Consider the following 17,385-nt stretch of genomic DNA (forward strand, 5'->3'; position numbering starts at 1 on the left):
GTTTAACATACTTCTTGATTGCTTTCATGGCATTACATCATATGTGGGGATAAACTGTACCACATATTTCCAAATTTTAAAAAATATGCCAGTAAAACTTTTATCTGGGTAAGTTGAATTTCTTTTTCCATTAGAATTTGCCCAGTGGCATGGCAGTTCTAATTTTTATTTCAGGCTACTACCTTAACTCTAAGTTCATTGTGAATATTTTTACAATTTGAGGGTACTTCTCTCTATAAGAAGTTTTTTTTCTAGTTGTTTAATTTCAATACCTTCTTCTTCTATTTTACATGTTTATATATATTAAATCATTCTCGTAGAATTCTGCCCTGGATGTCAATGTTCTTAGCTTCTTAGGAAGAATAAGGCAAGCTGAATGAGTTATGAACTGTGGGGAGAATAAAGGCTCTGCTCTTTCTTTTTAACTTAAAAGGAGATGAAAACAGTTAAATGAAAACCAGTAAGGCATTTGGTCTTCCCTGAGTGAAAGAGAAGGAGTAATAATTTCCTCATTCATTTTTCCCTGTCATAAACATAAATGCACACCAACGTCTCACTTGATAAATGCACCCTATTGATTTCTCCTCAACTGCCTAGCCTTGTAGGGATGTCAGGGGTGAGACCCATTGCTGACAAAAAGATATTAACTTTTAGAAATGTGGCTAGGAGGAAGGGTAACTGTCAAAACAGATAATGACCTGGACAGAGGTGTAAATAGCATGTGGATAAGATCCCTGGGTGATGATGAGAAGCAAGAAGTAATTCACAAGTGTCTGCACGTTTTATAACTGGGAGAAGGAAATGAAGTGAAATAACTCTAGCGTTTGCTTCTAATTCCATAATAACACAAAGACTCTATGGGGCTGCGTTGTTATGCACTTGTGCTGAAATTACTACTAATAAAGGTAATGGCAGCTGACAGATTCTTGAAATGAAACACTTCATTCTGTCCAGGTGATGAATCCCTAATTTTACTCTAGTTAATTTAAATAAAATAAAAATAATTGGAAGGACAGCTGAAATAATGAAGTCTTGGAGAGGGGACAAGAAGCAGCAGTATTCCTAGGCTTTAGAGATGAGGAACTATAGGACACTCCCTTCAAGGTGTTACAGTCACAGTGGTTTGACTCCATGTGTTTTCCTTTCTTGTTTCAACATTCAGTTTCCTAGAAGAGAGAATCACACAGCTAAAGAGAGTGAGATGAAGCCCATGAAATTTCTATTTGATGTTGCTACCCAGCTCATGTGACACAAAGGAGAGCTTGTTCCCAAAGGAAAAATCCAAGTGTTCTCTCTAAATGAAGGAGGGATTGGGGTGTTGAGCAGTCTAAAAACAAATGCCCAATACGATTTCCAGGGCTGGAAATCTTCTAAATCTTGAATGTTACCATCCACTCATACACTTAACAAAGAAATTTAAGCATGGGAAAAGTCCTTTGAGAAACAGACAAACCAGAGGGCAGTGCATGTCCACTTGTCTGAGATATTTATTACGGGTTTCCAATAAGGTTCATTTTAATTGTCAGGTCGTGAGATAGGTACTTGGTATAAAAGGTAAAGAGAATACAGCCTTTATCTTGGAGAGAATTATAATCTAATACATAAGAAAAATATTTTTAAAATACAACCTTGTAGTAACATGAAAAATACAATCATAGAATTTTGGCCAAGTTGGAATCAGAGCACATAGATCCAAGTATAAATTCTGTCTGGAGAAGTCAGGGAAGATTTCACAAATGAAATAAGGATGGAGCTGTGGCCTGGGTGGATTGCCAGGTACCCATTCCAGGGCCTTCCAAAGGAAGGAAGCAGCATGCACAAAAATACACAAGCAAGTGTCAGAAAGATGTCTTAAAGAGACACTTATGAAGGGTTCAGAGTGACTGGAGCATAGTTTTCATGGACAGCATGGGGACACGAGAGTGTATAAGAAAATAAAGTACAAATCCTGCAGGGCCTGGTATTTATTATTTATTGTTATTAATATCATTTAATTCAATGTGGACAGGTAAGAAGTTATAAAAGATTATTTCAGGAGAACCCACGAGATTGAAGAAGAGCAGACCGAAGACCTCCTTCTGCTTGACTTAGGGAATCACTGAACTTGTTAGGGCCACTATAAATATCCAAAATTTAAAATAAATAAATAAATAAATAAATATGAGGGAGTAGTATACAGTTCATATGATAATCCTAAATAACTAAGACATTGATTCCAATACCAGAATCTCTATTTACCAACAGTCATATGGCTTGAGGAAAAAGAAAAATTTGTTCAGCACCTGAAATAGATTAGTCATTAGGTTGTTTTCAGGTTTTTTGTTTTGTTTTGTTTTTGACAAATAACCAGCTCTTCAATGTATTATTTTGCTAAAGCTGGAGTCATTTTATATTTTTTGAATATCAACATAGAGTCAGTGAAGCAATCTAATCATCATCATTTGTTTGCTAAATAAGCATCAATTTTAATTTTAACACAGTTAAGAAAAAACAGACTATTCTGACTAGTTAGAAAGACAGGTCTTTAATTACTTACAAAATTGGAAAATTTCTTATTATGTTTTGTATAATATTCTAATTTGTGGCTATATATTACCTTCTATCTGTGGCTTAGAAAATATCTTGAATGAGATCTTTATAAAACTAACCCGTCTTTAAAGTAACATTGCCTCTCTGGTATTTTGCTATTACAAATCCTTTTTGCAATAATGTCCTTTCTTTCTTTTCATTAAAATATGTATATTAAACTATGTTTACTATACAGTCTCTCAAGGATCTACTACACTAGACCTTTTCTTCTCATCCTTCTCTTCCTTCTGCTTTTCCTTCTTCCTTCTCCTCCTCCCTCTTTAAAAAAAAAAAGTTAAGTATATTAAGTACTTTGTCAGGATATTGCAATTTGGTGCAACTTTGGTTAACCTGGTATCCTAGTGGCTTGGAGAATCTGGGCATTGGAAATCAAATGGTATGATAGATGGGAATGTTTGATGTCCCTCTATTTGGAATTCTCTTAGGAAGAGAAGCTAGAAATAGAGTGTTGATAATGCTCAGATTCTGCACTGTTACAGTCAACAGAAGAGCCGAAGCAAATTATAAGAGTGAAGAGGAATTCAGAATTAGGACCAAGTTTTACCTATTTGTAATATACAAATACTCCTGTGCAGAGATCAGGAAATCCTTCCAGAACCCAAGCTTGGAACTTAAAGACATTCTGACATTGCCTATGTCAAATTTGGGGTAATTGAAAAAGACTATGGGTAGTAGACTTGGGCATTGTGAGCTGCCTAGAAGGAAAACTGACTGCATTTCAAAGCATAGCAAGTGAGAAAGCAGGTCAAAGGAAGCCTGAAGATACTGGACGAGCTTGGCCAGTTTGCTGCCGCCTTTGAAGTATATTTAAATTTTTGTTGAGACAATTTAGGGGAAGAAAAAATCCTTTTATCCTTCCAGGTTCTTGGTTGAGGCCCCCTGTAATAAGAAACAATCTAACAGGAGAAAAACAAACAGAAGTTTGACAATAAGTATACCTCTTGTATATATGAGAGATACCCAGGAAAACAGTAATTCCCTAAAATGGCCACCACTTTCAATACCATCTCCAGCTAAAGACAAAAGGTGTTTGAGGGTGGGAAGTCAGTAATGGGAAGTTTTCAGGCAAATCACAATAAACAAGGGCGTGGTGGTTACGTACATTTAAGTCACTGCCTCCTTGTCATCCTCCTCTTCCTGGCACAAAGAGGGAGATACCCTTATAAACGTTTAAATTTTCCTTTTACGAAAGAGTAACTTCTACTCAGTTTTCAGAACTTTTCCTCTGTCTGTTGTTTCTTAAAAATAATCAGCTTAATTCTTATGCCAAAGAGGCATATTTTGGGGTGACAAATTCTGTTTCCCTCAAACAACATGTGGGAAAAGTAGCTCTAAGCAAGACAGCATTTTTTGCCATCTTTACTTCCTACCAGGTTGATACTAAGACCCTCATAGATTCTATTTCCTCTGTTTTCAAATACTTTTTTGCCTTCTTGTTGGGAGATACCTAGTATGTTACCTAAGCAAGATATTGTGACCTGCATGTAAATTCTTTATTTTTTATTTTTTTTGTTTTTTAAGGAAAAATAAAATTAGGTGAATTTTCATTTATATATAAATCCTACAGTTGTAACAGAATTTTGTCTCTTGGAGACACGTAGCCATCAATCTCACTAAGTATGTGTCCATTTTTTGTTGTTCTTATAATGGTTCTTACATTTTTAGTGCATTGCTCACTTGAAAATACCAGTTATACTTTTCTCTACATTCACACATATTCTGTTCTCCTCTCTATATTCACACCTTTGAAAGTCAGTTAACTTCCATGGAAAAACATTAATTTCTGTATCTTTGTTTGCTTGTTTAATTCAAATACCTAAAATAAATTGTGCGTGGTAAAATAAGCATGATATACTGCGTGATAGATTCTGAGTGTCAACATCATGATTAGAAGTCCCATAAATGTCTGTTTTCTTTCACATCCAATGACAAGGCCATGTTTCTGTTTCATCTCACAGCCCCGACCTCTGCTCCCAAGGATTTGACAGTCATTACTCGAGAAGGGAAGCCTCGCACTGTCATTGTGAGCTGGCAGCCTCCCTTGGAAGCCAATGGAAAAATTACCGGTAGGCACCTCAGCTTTATTTCCTGTGCTGCTCTGCTTGTCCTGTGATTGCTTACCTACTGTGCACTGCTCATGCCTTTTATGTATTAGTTTTCTGTCCCAGTATCTCAGTTGACTCCTGACCCTTTCTGATTGTCTCTTCTTGCCCCCTCTGACCTTGGAATTCTTCTAATGGAGCCTATAAATGCACACACAACCACATTTCATTTGTGTTGCTTCCTGAAAGATGTGCATTCCAATTAGTATAGACCTTTTGCTTTTGATTCTGTGCAGCATTAGGATAACATTGTAGTGGAATGCCTCTGAGCCTAAATGAGTAAAAAGAAGCCAATTGTTTGGCAGTTATAAAATACAAAAGACACTTAATGACTGTGTATTTTTATAGGCAACCTAGAAAGGAGGTTTGTGTGAGGATTTTTAGTTTCTCACTTAGCTTTTAGCTTCTTACTTAAATCATAAGGCTCGGAAAACACTTGATATTGACTGACGGAAATTGAACTTAATGAATATTTCACAGTGAAAGATTTTATTTTGCTAAATATTTCTGATAACATCAATACCTAATTAAAGCATCCATTAGAAGCCTGTACTGTTAATTTAGTATGAAAAATATAATGGAGTTCTATCAGAGATTTTGCATTCAAATGATCACTTTAGGCTTTTAATACATGTCTCCATAGCATATAATTATTATGAGGAATATTGTATAACTAAAAATGTGCACATTATAGTCTAATTAACTTGAACCATTGGGTTAGGCACATGTAAGTGTCACTCCTGTTTCTTCTTTTTTTTGCATACCAGAAGTGCATAGCATTATTATAAATTAACAAAGCAATTCAGTCATTCTGTGATACAGAGATAAGCTTGGAAATAACAGTTCAGATGCCACACTTACTTTATGTGAGTTACTTTTTGAATTTTACAAAATGAAAAGATAATGTGAAAATTCCAAATGTGGTTTAAATTTAAGTTGAAGACTACTTTTCTCTAATAAATTGCTCTTACTGCAATAACAAACAGAATTTCCATTTGAGCTGACAAATATGGAAAAAGAGTAGAGACATAAAATCTCCCCCAAGTCTTATACACTCAGTTGTCACTCTGCCAGGCTTTTTAAAACCGAGGGTGGCTCATTCTAATTGTTTCTTCCCCTTAGTGTTATGATCTATTTTCATTGGTTCTGTTTCAGTACTTTTGTAGATTTTGATTTGTTTACATGATGACTTTTATTATGTTATAAACAGATATTTATAAGCATATGGTAAATCAACAGATAATAAGTTTAAGAAGAAGAAAACAGAATAGAAATGGTCTAAATAAAAACCAGTTCTGATAGAAAAAAATATATTTTGGGGTAAAGGATAAAATAAGTCATATACTGCCCAATTTTCCAATTTATTTAAATAAATGTCATCACATGGTCTATGTGAACAATACAATGTTTTCTTTTTAAAAATTTTTTTAATTTAATTTTTTATAGAGCATGTCCTTATTAATCATCAATTTTATACATGTCAATCCCAATCGCCCAATTCATCACACACACACACACACACACACACACACACACACACCCCATGCGACTTCCCCCCCTTGGTGTCCATACATTTGTTCTCTACATCTGTGTCTCAATTTCGGCCCCGCAAACCAGATCATTGGTACTATTTTCCAGGTTCCACATATATGCGTTAATATACAATATTTGTTTTTTTCTGACTTACTTCACTCTGTATGACAGTCTCTAGATGCATCCACGTCTCAACAAATGACCTAATTTCCTTCCTTTATGTGGCTGAGTAATATTCCATTGTATATATGTACCACATCTTTATCCATTCGTCTGTCGTCGGGCATTTAGGTTGCTTCCATGACCTGGCTATTGTAAATAGTGCTGCAATGACCATGGGGGTGCATGTGTCATTTTGAATTATGGTTTTCTCTGGGTATATGCCCAGTAGTGGGATTGCTGCATCATATGGTAATTCTAATTCTAGTTTTTTAAGGACCCTCCATACTGTTCTCCATAGTGGCTGTATCAACTTACATTCCCACCAACAGTGCAAGAGGGTTCCCTTTTCTCCACACCCTCTCCAGCATTTGTTGTTTGTAGATTTTCTGATGATGCCCATTCTAACTGGTGTGAGGTGATACCTCATTGTAGTTTTGATTTGCATTTCTCTAATAATTAGTGATGTTGAGCAGCTTTTCATGTGCTTCTTGGCCATCTATCTGTATGTCTTCTTTGGAGAAATGTCTATTTAAGTCTTCTGCCCATTTTTGGATTGGGTTGTTTGTTTTTTTAATATTGAGCTGCATGAGCTGTTTATATATTTTAGAGATTCATCCTTTGTCCATTGATTCATTTGCAAATATTTTCTCCCATTCTGAGGGTTGTCTTTTTGTCTTGTTTATGGTTTCCTTTGCTGTGCAAAAGCTTTGAAGGTTCATTAATCCCATTTGTTTATTTTTGTTTTTATTTCCATTACTCTAGGAGGTAGATCAAAAAAGATCTTGCTGTGATTTATGTCAAAGAGTGTTGCTCCTATGTTTTCCTCTAAGAGTTTTATAGTGTCCAGTCTTACATTTAGGTCTCTAATCCATTTTGAGTTTATTTTTGTGTACGGTATTAGGGAGTGTTCTAATTTCATTCTTTTACATGTAGCTGTCCAGTTTTCCCAGCACCACTGATTGAAGAGACTGTCTTTTCTCCATTGTATATCTTTGCCTCCTTTGTCATAGATTAGTTGACCATAGGTGCGAGGGTGTATCTCTGGGCTTTCTATCTTGTTCCATTGATCTGTGTTTCTGTTTTTCTGCCAGTACAATACTGTCTTGATTAGTGTAGCTTTGTAGTATAGTCTGAAGTCAGGGAGTCTGATTACTCCAGCTCCGTTTTTTTCCCCTCAAGACTGCTTTGGCTATTTGGGGTCTTTTGTGTCTCCATACAAATTTTAAGAGTCTTTCTTCTAGTTCCATAAAAAATGCCATTGGCAATTTGATAGGGATTGCATTGAATCTGTAGATTGCTTTGGGTAGTATACTCATTTTCACAATATTACTTCTTCCAATCCAAGAACACGGTAAATCTCTCCATCTGTTGGTACCATCTTTAATTTCTTTCATCAGTGTCTTATAGTTTTCTGCATACAGGTCTTTTGTCTCCCTAGGTAGGTTTATTCCTAGGTATTTTATTCTTTTTGTTGCAATGGTAAATGGGAGAGTTTCCTTAATTTCTCTTTCAGAGTTTTCATCATTAGTGTATAGAAATGCAAGAGATTTCTGTGCATTAATTTTGTATCCTGCAACTTTACCAAATTCATTGATTAGCTCTAGTAGTTTTCTGGTGGCATCTTTAGGATTCTCTATGTATAGTGTCATGTCATCTGCAAAAGTGACAGTTTTACTTCTTCTTTTCCAATTTGTATTCCTTTTATTTCTTTTTCTTCTCTGATTGCCATGGCTAGGACTTCCAAAACTATGTTGAATAAGAGTGGTGAGATTGGACATCCTTGTCTTTTTCCTGATCTTAGAGGAAATGCTTTCAGTTTTTCACCATTGACAATGATGTTTGCTGTGGGTTTGTCATATTTGGCCTTTATTATGTTGAGGTAGGTTACCTCTATGCCCACTTTCTGGAGAGTTTTTATCATAAATTATTGTTGAATTTTGTCAAAAGCTTTCTTTGCATCTATTGAGATGACTATATGGTTTTTCTCCTTCAGTTTGTTAATACGGTGTATCACATTGTTTGATTTGCCTATATTGAAGAATCCGTGCATCCCTGGGTAAATCCCACTTGATCATGTTGTCTGATCCTCTTAATGTGTTGTTGGATTCTGTTTGCCAATATTCTGTTGAGGATCTTTGCAGCTATATCCATCAATGGTATTGGTCTATAATTTTCCTTTTTTTGTAGTATCCTCATCTGGTTTTGGTATCAGGGTGATGGTGGCCTCATAGATTGAGCTGGGGAGTGTTCTGTCCTCTGCAATTTTTTGCAAAAGTTTGAGAAGGATGGGTGTTAGCTCTTCTCTAAATGTTTGATAGAATTCACCTGTGAAGCCGTCTGGTCCTGGACTTTTGTTTGTTGAAAGATTTTTAATCACAGTTTCAATTTCATTCCTTGTGATTGGTCTGTTCATATTTTCTATTTCTTCCTGGTTCTGTCTTGGAAGGTTATACCTTTGTAAGAATTTGTCCATTTCTTCCGGGTTGTCCATTTTATTGGCATAGAGTTGCTTGTAGTAGTCTCTTAGGATGCTTTGTATTTGCGCGGTGTCTGTTGTAACTTCTCCTTTTTCATTTCTAATTTTATTGATTTGAGTCCTCTCCCTCTTTTTCTTGATGAGTCTGTCTAATGTTTTATCAATTTTGTTTGTCCTCTCAAAGAACCAACTTTTACTTTTATTGACCTTTGCTATTGTTTTCTTTGTTTCTATTTCATTTATTTCTGCTCTGATCTTTATGATTTCTTTCCTTCTGCTAACTTTGAGTTTTGTTCATTCTTCTTTCTCTAGTTTCTTTAGGTATAAGGTTAGATTGTTTATTTGGGATTTTTCTTGTTTCTTGAGGTAGGTTTATGTAGCTATAAACTTCCCTCTTAGAACTGCTTTTGCTGCCTCCCATAGGTTTTGGATCATCGTGTTTTCATTGTCATTTGTCTCTAGGTATTTTTTGATTTCCTCTTTGATTTCTTCAGTGATCTCTTGGTTATTTAGGATCACATTGTTTAGCCTCCATGTGTTCGTGTTTTTTACATTTTTTCCCTGTTATTCATTTCTAATCTCATAACGTTGTGGTCAGAAAAGATGTTTGATATGATTTCATTTTTCTTAAATTTACTGAGGTTTGATTTGTGACCCAAGATGTGATCTATCCTGAAGAATGTTCCATGCACACTTGAGAAGAAAGTGTAATCTGCTGGTTTTGGATGGAATGTCCTATAAATATCATTTAAATCTATCTGGTCTATTGTGTCATTTAAAATTTCTGTTTCCTTATTTATTTTCATTTTGGATGATCTTTCCATTGGTGTAAGTGAGGTGTTAACATCCCCCACTATTATTGTGTTACTGTCGATTTCATCTTTTATAGCTGTTAGCAGTTGCCTTATGTATTGAGGGGCTTCTATGTTGGGTGTATATATATTTATAATTGTTATATCTTCTTCTTTGATTGATCCCTTGATCATCATGTAGTGTCCTTCCTTGTCTCTTGTAACATTCATTATTTAAAAGTCTATTTTATCTGATATGAGTATTGCTACTCCAGCTTTCTTTTGATTTCCATTTGCATGGAATATCTTTTTCCATCCCCTCACTTTCGGTCTTTATGTGTCCCTAGGTCTGAAGTGGGTCTCTTGTAGACAGCATATATATGGGTTGTGTTTTTGTATCCATTCAGCAAGCCTGTGTCTTCTGGTTGGAGTATTTAATCCATTCACGTTTAAGGTAATTATTGATATGTATGTTCCTATGACCATTTTCTTAATTGTTTTGGGTTTGTTTTTGTAGGTCCTTTTCTTCTCTTGTGTTTTCCACTTAGAGAAGTTCCTTTAGCATTTGTTTTAGAGCTGGTTTGGTGGTGCTGAATTCTCTTAACTTTTGCTTGTCTGTAAATCTTTTGACTTCTCCATCGAATCTGAATGAGATCCTTGCCGGGTAGAGTAACCTTGGTTGTAGGTTCTTCCCTTTCATCACTTTAAGTATATCATGCCACTCTCTTCTGTTGAGAAATCAGCTGTTAACCTTATGGGAGTTCCCTTGTATATTATTTGCCATTTTTCCCTTGGTGCTTTCGATAATTTTTCTTTGTCTTTAATTTCTGCCAATTTGATTACTATGTGTCTCGGCGTGTTTCTCCTTGGGTTTGTCCTGTATGGGACTCGCTGTGCTTCCTGGACTTGGGTGGCTATTTCCTTTCCCATGTTATGGAAGCTTTTGACTATAATCTCTTCAAATATTTTCTTGGGTCCTTTCTCTCTCTCTTCACCTTCTGGGACCCCTATAATACGAATGTTGTTGCGTTTAATGTTGTCCCAGAGGTCTCCTAGGCTGTCTTCATTTCTTTTCATTCTTTTTTCTTTATTCTGTTCCGCAGCAGGAATTCCACCATTCTGTCTTCCAGGTCACTTATCTGTTCTTCTGCCTCAGTTATTCTGGTATTGATTCCTTCTAGTATAGTTTTCATTTCAGTTATTGTATTGTTCATCTCTGTTTGTTTGTTCTTTAATTCTTCTAGGTCTTTGTTAAACATTTCTTGCATCTTCTCGATCTTTGCCTGCATTCTTTTTCCGAGGTCCTGGATCATCTTCACTATCATTATTCTGAATTCTTTTTCTGGAAGGTTGCCTATCTCCACTTCATTTAGTTGTTTTTCTGGGGTTTTATCTTGTTCTTTCATCTGGTACATAGCCCTCTGCCTTTTCATCCTGTCTATCTTTCAGTGAATGTGGTTTTTGTTCCACAGGCTGCAGGATTGTAGTTCTTCTTGCTTCTGCTGTCTGCCCTCTGTTGGATGAGAGTATCTAAGAGGCTTGTGCAAGTTTCCTGATGGGAGGGACTGGTGGTGGGTAGAGCTGACTTTTGCTCTGGTGGGCAGAGCTCAGTAAAACTTTAATCCACTTGACTGTTAATGGGTGGGGCTGGGTTCCCTCCCTGTTGGTTGTTTGTCCTGAGGCAACCCAACCCTGGAGCCTACCTGGGCTCTTTGGTGGGGCTAATGACAGACTCTGGGAGGGCTCACACCAAGGTGTACTTCCCAGAACTTCTGTTGCCAGTGTCCTTGTCCCCACCGTGAGCCACAGCCACCCCCCTGCTCTGCAGGAGACCCTGCAACCCTGAACCAGGTCTGCTTCAGTCTCCCCTTGGGTCACTGTTCCTTCCCCTGGGTCCCGATGTGCACACTACTTTGTGTGTTCCAAGAGTGGAGTCTCTGTTTCCCCCAGTCCTGCAGTCGAATCCCACTAGCCTTCAAAGTCTGATTCTCTAGGAATTCCTCCTCCTGTTGCCGGATCCCCAGGTTGGGAAGCTTGACGTGGGGCTCAGAACCTTCACTCCAGTGGGTGGACTTCTGTAGTATAAGTGTTCTCCAATCTGTGAGTCACCCACCCAGCAGTTATGGGATTTGATTTTACTGTGATTGCGCCCCTCCTACCATCTCATTGTGGCTTCTCCTTTGTCTTTGGATGTGGGGTATCTTTTTTGTGAGTTCAAGTGTCTTCCTGTCGATGATTGTCCAGGAGCTAGTTGTGATTCTGGTGTTCTCACAAGAGGGAGTGAAAGCACGTTCTTCTACTCCACCATCTTGGTTCAGGGCCCCAGAATGTGTTTTCAACTCTGAAAAACAAGCTTAATTTTGCTTTTCAATTGGAAAAAGTGGAAGTCTGTCCCATATTAGGAAATGCCAATTAATCTGAGCAATAAAATTCTGTCTGCCAATGTCACAGTGCATGTATAAGAAATTGTGTCCACATATTTTATTTAGAGGTGTACGTTCCATAGTTCTCAATACTAAAAATCCATTATTGTACAATGGCGTAGTAAAAGTATGGGATGAAATACTTTTCACCTTTAAATACTGCTTCATTTATTAAAACCAAGTTGTGATTATCAAGTTGAGATATTTTGACTCAATTCAATAGGGAGCAAACACTAAAAACCCTTGAAACAACTTTAAACAACACTTAAAACAACTTCTGTTCTATACATATTTTGATTCTTTCATTCAAATCACTTCAAAAAGTAGGATGATAAAATATTCAAAATATCAGACCATTAGGTTGAGAGCCCAGATTTTCCACACTCAGTTTCTTGTGAAAGGACAACGGAATATGTGAGTTGTTTTCCAGTGTGTCAGAGCACACGTGTGCCTATGTGGAGGGATGTACTCCCATCTTACTTTTGTATTTCTTTGTTTCCCTAAATCCCTGTATGTGCACCGCAGGAGAACAGGGTGGTTATGAACCCAAGCTTCTGACGGAGATACCTGAGCAAGTTATTTAACCTCCCTGTGTCTTACTTTAGAACTTATTTTGTAGAATTGTTACAATAAAGGACTGAGAAAAGTCCCTGATACCCCGTGAGCACTGAAATAATTTAGTGATTATTATTCCCAGTTGAAATTCATTCTAGGAGAAGGGTTCACTATTGTACTCTGAACAGAACCAGATCATCAATTTATAAATATATATATTTATAAATGTATATATATATGTGTGTGTGTGTGTATATATATATATATATATATATATATTTCAAAAAGATTAAACAAAAAACAGGATGAAAGAGGAGATCCAGGTAATTCCAGTGCCTAAATTCCTTGATTATATACTGGCATGTTAGGAATTTAGACTGACATTTTCAGAAGAAAATGGTTCAAAATGAATTAAGCATTTACTACATGCTTGGCATTCTGCTAAGCACTTTTGTCTTATAAGCGATCATATATTCCTATTATTTCATTTTGAAATAAAGAGTTGGGGGCCTTCCAGTGTAAATAACTTTCCCGAAGTCAAATAACAAAGAAGTAGCAGAACTGGGATGGAAAGCTCAGGTTCCTAGTCTTAACTACTACACTGCGTTTTTCTCTTCTTATCAGTATTCTACTGGTCCAAATCAATGATGCTCAATTGATTTATGATTTAATTTATCTGAGGAGGGATTAAGAGTGGTACTTTGTAAAAGCTCCCCAAGTGATTTTAATGTACAATTAGATTTGTGAAACACTGATCTAAATAAATGCAACATCTAACATTATTTGAGATCAGGGACTTGTGCAGATAAAAGAGTTAGAGCCTCACAGATTGTTTCCTTATCAATACCATATAATGACTAAGGTTTTACACTCTTTTTCCGTGTCATTCGATACTCTAGTCCAATTCCTCTTCCTTGAAATTCTCCTCTCTCTTGACTTTTGTAAAATCACCTAACCACTTTTCTTCCCACTTCCAGGCTATAACTTCTCAGTCTCCTAAGCATACTTTTCTTCCACCTGTTCCATAAGTGTTACTTCCCAGAATGCAGATCTTTTCATTCCCTTCATTACTTTCTCTGAAAAAGTATCTGCACTATAGCCAGGACTTCAGTGAACATGATCTTATGTCTCTGGAATCTATGTCTCCCTCCAAGGAATTCTAAATACACACATCCTACCTCATATTGTACATTTCCACTTGTCTGTCTTAGTGTCACCTTGTTCTATTCCCCAATCCCCCTCTCTCCCATTCTTCCATTTTTTGCTCTATCACCCACCACAAATGGCCAAACAATGCACTATTATATTCTGGAATAGGTTGTTAGCCCATTGGGATTGTGAACCCAGCTGGGCACCCACACTGGAGTCATGTGTCTAAACATTCTTACTCTCATCTTTTTAGAAGCCTCCACAGTTCACCCAGCAGCAAAAGTTGGAAACTTAGTCATCTTGACTTCTTCCTGTCCATCCCCTTTCCATATTATCATGAGAAAATCTAAATGCTTATAGTACAAGGCTGAAAGCAGCAGGAGAACAGGGTTCAGATTTTGTTCAGTGCTTTCTCCCCAGTAACAGTATCTTTGACACTTAATAGATAATAAACATTTGTTGAGCAGAATAATCATTAAGTTGATATTAAATATATATTGTTTGACTTGAAACTATAGTTACAGCTTCTAAACAAGATATTTCTTAAGCTTTATTAATATAAATAAATAAAAGCCTTAGCATTTACTAGGTAGTTAGTACGTAAAAGATAATGTAATAGAAATACACTCATATATTAAGTTTTTAAAATACATTATCTCACAGCAACTTGTTTTCAGATAAGAAAAGTAAGACATACTTGGGTTATTCAAGTCGCTCAGGGTTGCAAAGCTAGTAAATGATAGCACCATGATTTGAGGTCAGGCCTCCCTGAATCCATAACCTATAATTTTTGACCACAAAAAAAAGGAGGGCTTCCCTGGTGGCGCAGTGGTTGAGAGTCCGCCTGCCGATGCAGGGGACACAGGTTCGTGCCCCGGTTTGGGAAGATCCCACATGCCGCGGAGCGGCTGGATCCGTGCGCCATGGCCGCTGAGCCTGCGCATCCGGAGCCTGTGCTCCGCAATGGGAGAGGCCACAGCAGTGAGAAGGCCGCGTACCACAAAAAAAAAAAAAAAAAAAGGAGAAAACAGGTCCTCCTTTTTTATATATCTACCTATATATACGATTATCAGAATCGGTTCTTTAAAGATGAGAAGCCCTCACTGGGCTGAGCTCCTTGCTGGGAGGGGCCACATCATGTATCTCGGTCTTCCCAGTACTTATCCACCTACCTGATCCATGGAAGGGAATCACCAATGAGTGGGAGGAAGTATGGAAAAGGACAGAAGAGATAAGAGAGGTGGAGGTGACTACTTTCTGACACTTTGCTTCTGGAACTACAACTACCTATTTGTATAAGTAGCGTCAAAATGAAAGATGTATGATGCTACATTTTATAAGTATTTACACAAATGGTATTTCAATGTAGGAATGCCCAGGTAAATTAATAATCCCAAAAGGTCTTACAACCTGTGACAGAATATAATACTGATACTTTATTATTTGGCCAAGGTGGTGGGTAAGAGATCAAAATAAAGTGGAAAAAATGTAAGATGAAAGGATGGAGAATGACAGGGAATTGGGCACAGAGGAATGAACATATAGATACAGAACGATAGTGAGAAACCTGTAAATGTGTCCCAATCTATGTGGTTAAATAGAAATCTATAAGGTGAGACCTCAACAGTGGATTTAGTAGCCTCAAAACATGCCAAACTCACATATCCAAATGAAGTTGTATGGTTTTTCTAAGGCTAGATTTTAGAGTTTTGAGTGATGTACTCTTGTTTCTATTCTCCAACTCAGTTTTCAAATTTACAGCCAATGACAGGCTTTTTAAAATACATTTCAGGAAATTGCTCAAATACAATTTGGAGTCAGAACCTGCACTTTCAACTTTACTTACCTGATGCCAGAACTGTCACTTTTAAATGTTTCAGTGAATACTCTTCACATAGAAAAAAATTACATGAAGGCAAATACTATATTCTCATTTGGTAAATGGAGAAAATCAGGAATAAGTGTAGCTGACTTGAGATGGGAACACAATTATGCAAACTTTCAAGTTCATCATGTACTTACAACAGCCCATGAAAACTTCAACAATTTCATTAAATGTCATGAATTTAAAACTTATATACTTATAGGCTAGGGGATTTTACTCAATAAGTGAGTTTCAATACCTATTGTGTGAAGACTATTTTATTAGTTTTCTTTGAAGAATAAGAAGTAATATAAGATATAGCTCCTGAACTAAAGGAATATTTTTATTCTTTTGAAGAGATAAGACATGCACATAATAAAAGCTAGAACAATATTACTAGTGCCAGGGTCTTCTTTTCAGTAGATATGGTTCTTTGGGTACAAGAATGGAGACTTTTCTGGCTCAGAGAATATTAGGAGGTTGTACTGATGTTGATCTCAGGGGCTGAGTTATCAAAGAATGGACATCTATGAGTAAGAAACAACTCCTTTATCCAATGATATTTTATAATCCCTTTTGAATTATAGTCTTCCAGTTTTAATATCAGCCAGAGGGAGGAGCCATATAACCTTTATAAATTTTGTAGACTTCTTTATCTTGATTAGTCTTTTATCTTCCCCTGAGCTCTCCACATCTTACCTATTCATATTTGCGGCATCAACATCTCAACAAATATACCACAAAATCTGCAGAATTCACATCATCAGCTAAAGCAGTGCTTCCTGACTTTACTTGAACACAGAAATCAACTGGTGTGCAGTTTACTGGGGTTGCCATTAACCTATTAGCTACTGCTGTGTAACAATATCACCACAAATTTAGCAGCTTAAAATAACACACATTTGCTATCTCACTGTTTCTGTCAGTCAGGAATCCAAGCACAACTTAGCTGGGTAATCTGCTTTAGGGTCTCTTATAAGCTGGCAATCAAGGTGTTAGCTTCAGCTGATATCTCATTTGAGGCTTACCTGGGAAAATATTTGCTTCTAAGTTTATGTAGTTGTTGGCAGGACTCAGTTCCTTACTGGCTGTTGATCAGAGCCCAGCCTTAGTTCCTTGCCACATGGTCTTCTCCATCTGGCAACTTATTTCATCAAAGCCAACAAAGGAAAGAGTCTGTAGAGTCTGCTAGTAAGACAGAAGTTATAACTTATGTAACATAATCCATGGAGGTGACAGTCCATCACATTTGCCGTATTCTGTTGGTTAAAAGCAAGACTTAGGTCCCGTGTACACTCAGAGAGAAAAGACTACACAAAGCTGTAACTGCCAGGAGGCAGGGATAATTGGGGGGCTATCCAAGACTTGTCCGCCATGCCTATTGAATCAAAATACCCTTTCTTGGGCTCTGTGTTTTGTAACTTATACCTAGTCCCCAGGTAATTCTTATAATTAGGCAGATTTGAGAAACAATGAAGTTGGGAAAAGATGAAAGCCAAAGCAAAATAGATACAAGTTTTCAGCATTGATCTGAATTTAAGACAAATGGACTTCTGGGTGTTGGAGTTTGTGGCATTGCTTAATCCTACAGAATCACAAGGAAAAAATATCCAGTTCACTGTCTATAATGCATCTTCCAAACCCAGGCATAATTCTGTAAATCACTATGGGATTAAGTGAAAATGATACAAAATCATATAAGTACTCTTATACTTTATTGAAGTGGGTTACAGTGTACAGA

General features: G+C 36.8%; 1 protein-coding gene across 1 annotated transcript in view; it reads left to right on the forward strand.

The window, feature by feature from the left end:
- DCC (DCC netrin 1 receptor) overlaps window positions 1–17,385 on the forward strand; it is a gene marked incomplete at both ends in the record, with an annotated part of 1,188,726 nt that overhangs the window by 1,049,321 nt on the left and 122,020 nt on the right. The window contains one exon of the mRNA XM_079717018.1: window positions 4,548–4,655. Coding sequence (XP_079573144.1) covers window positions 4,548–4,655 — 108 coding nt within the window. The remainder of the gene's footprint in view (window positions 1–4,547; window positions 4,656–17,385) is intronic.

Source organism: Hyperoodon ampullatus (assembly GCF_949752795.1).
Source record: "Hyperoodon ampullatus genome assembly, chromosome: 13".
Taxonomy (NCBI): domain Eukaryota; kingdom Metazoa; phylum Chordata; class Mammalia; order Artiodactyla; family Ziphiidae; genus Hyperoodon; species Hyperoodon ampullatus.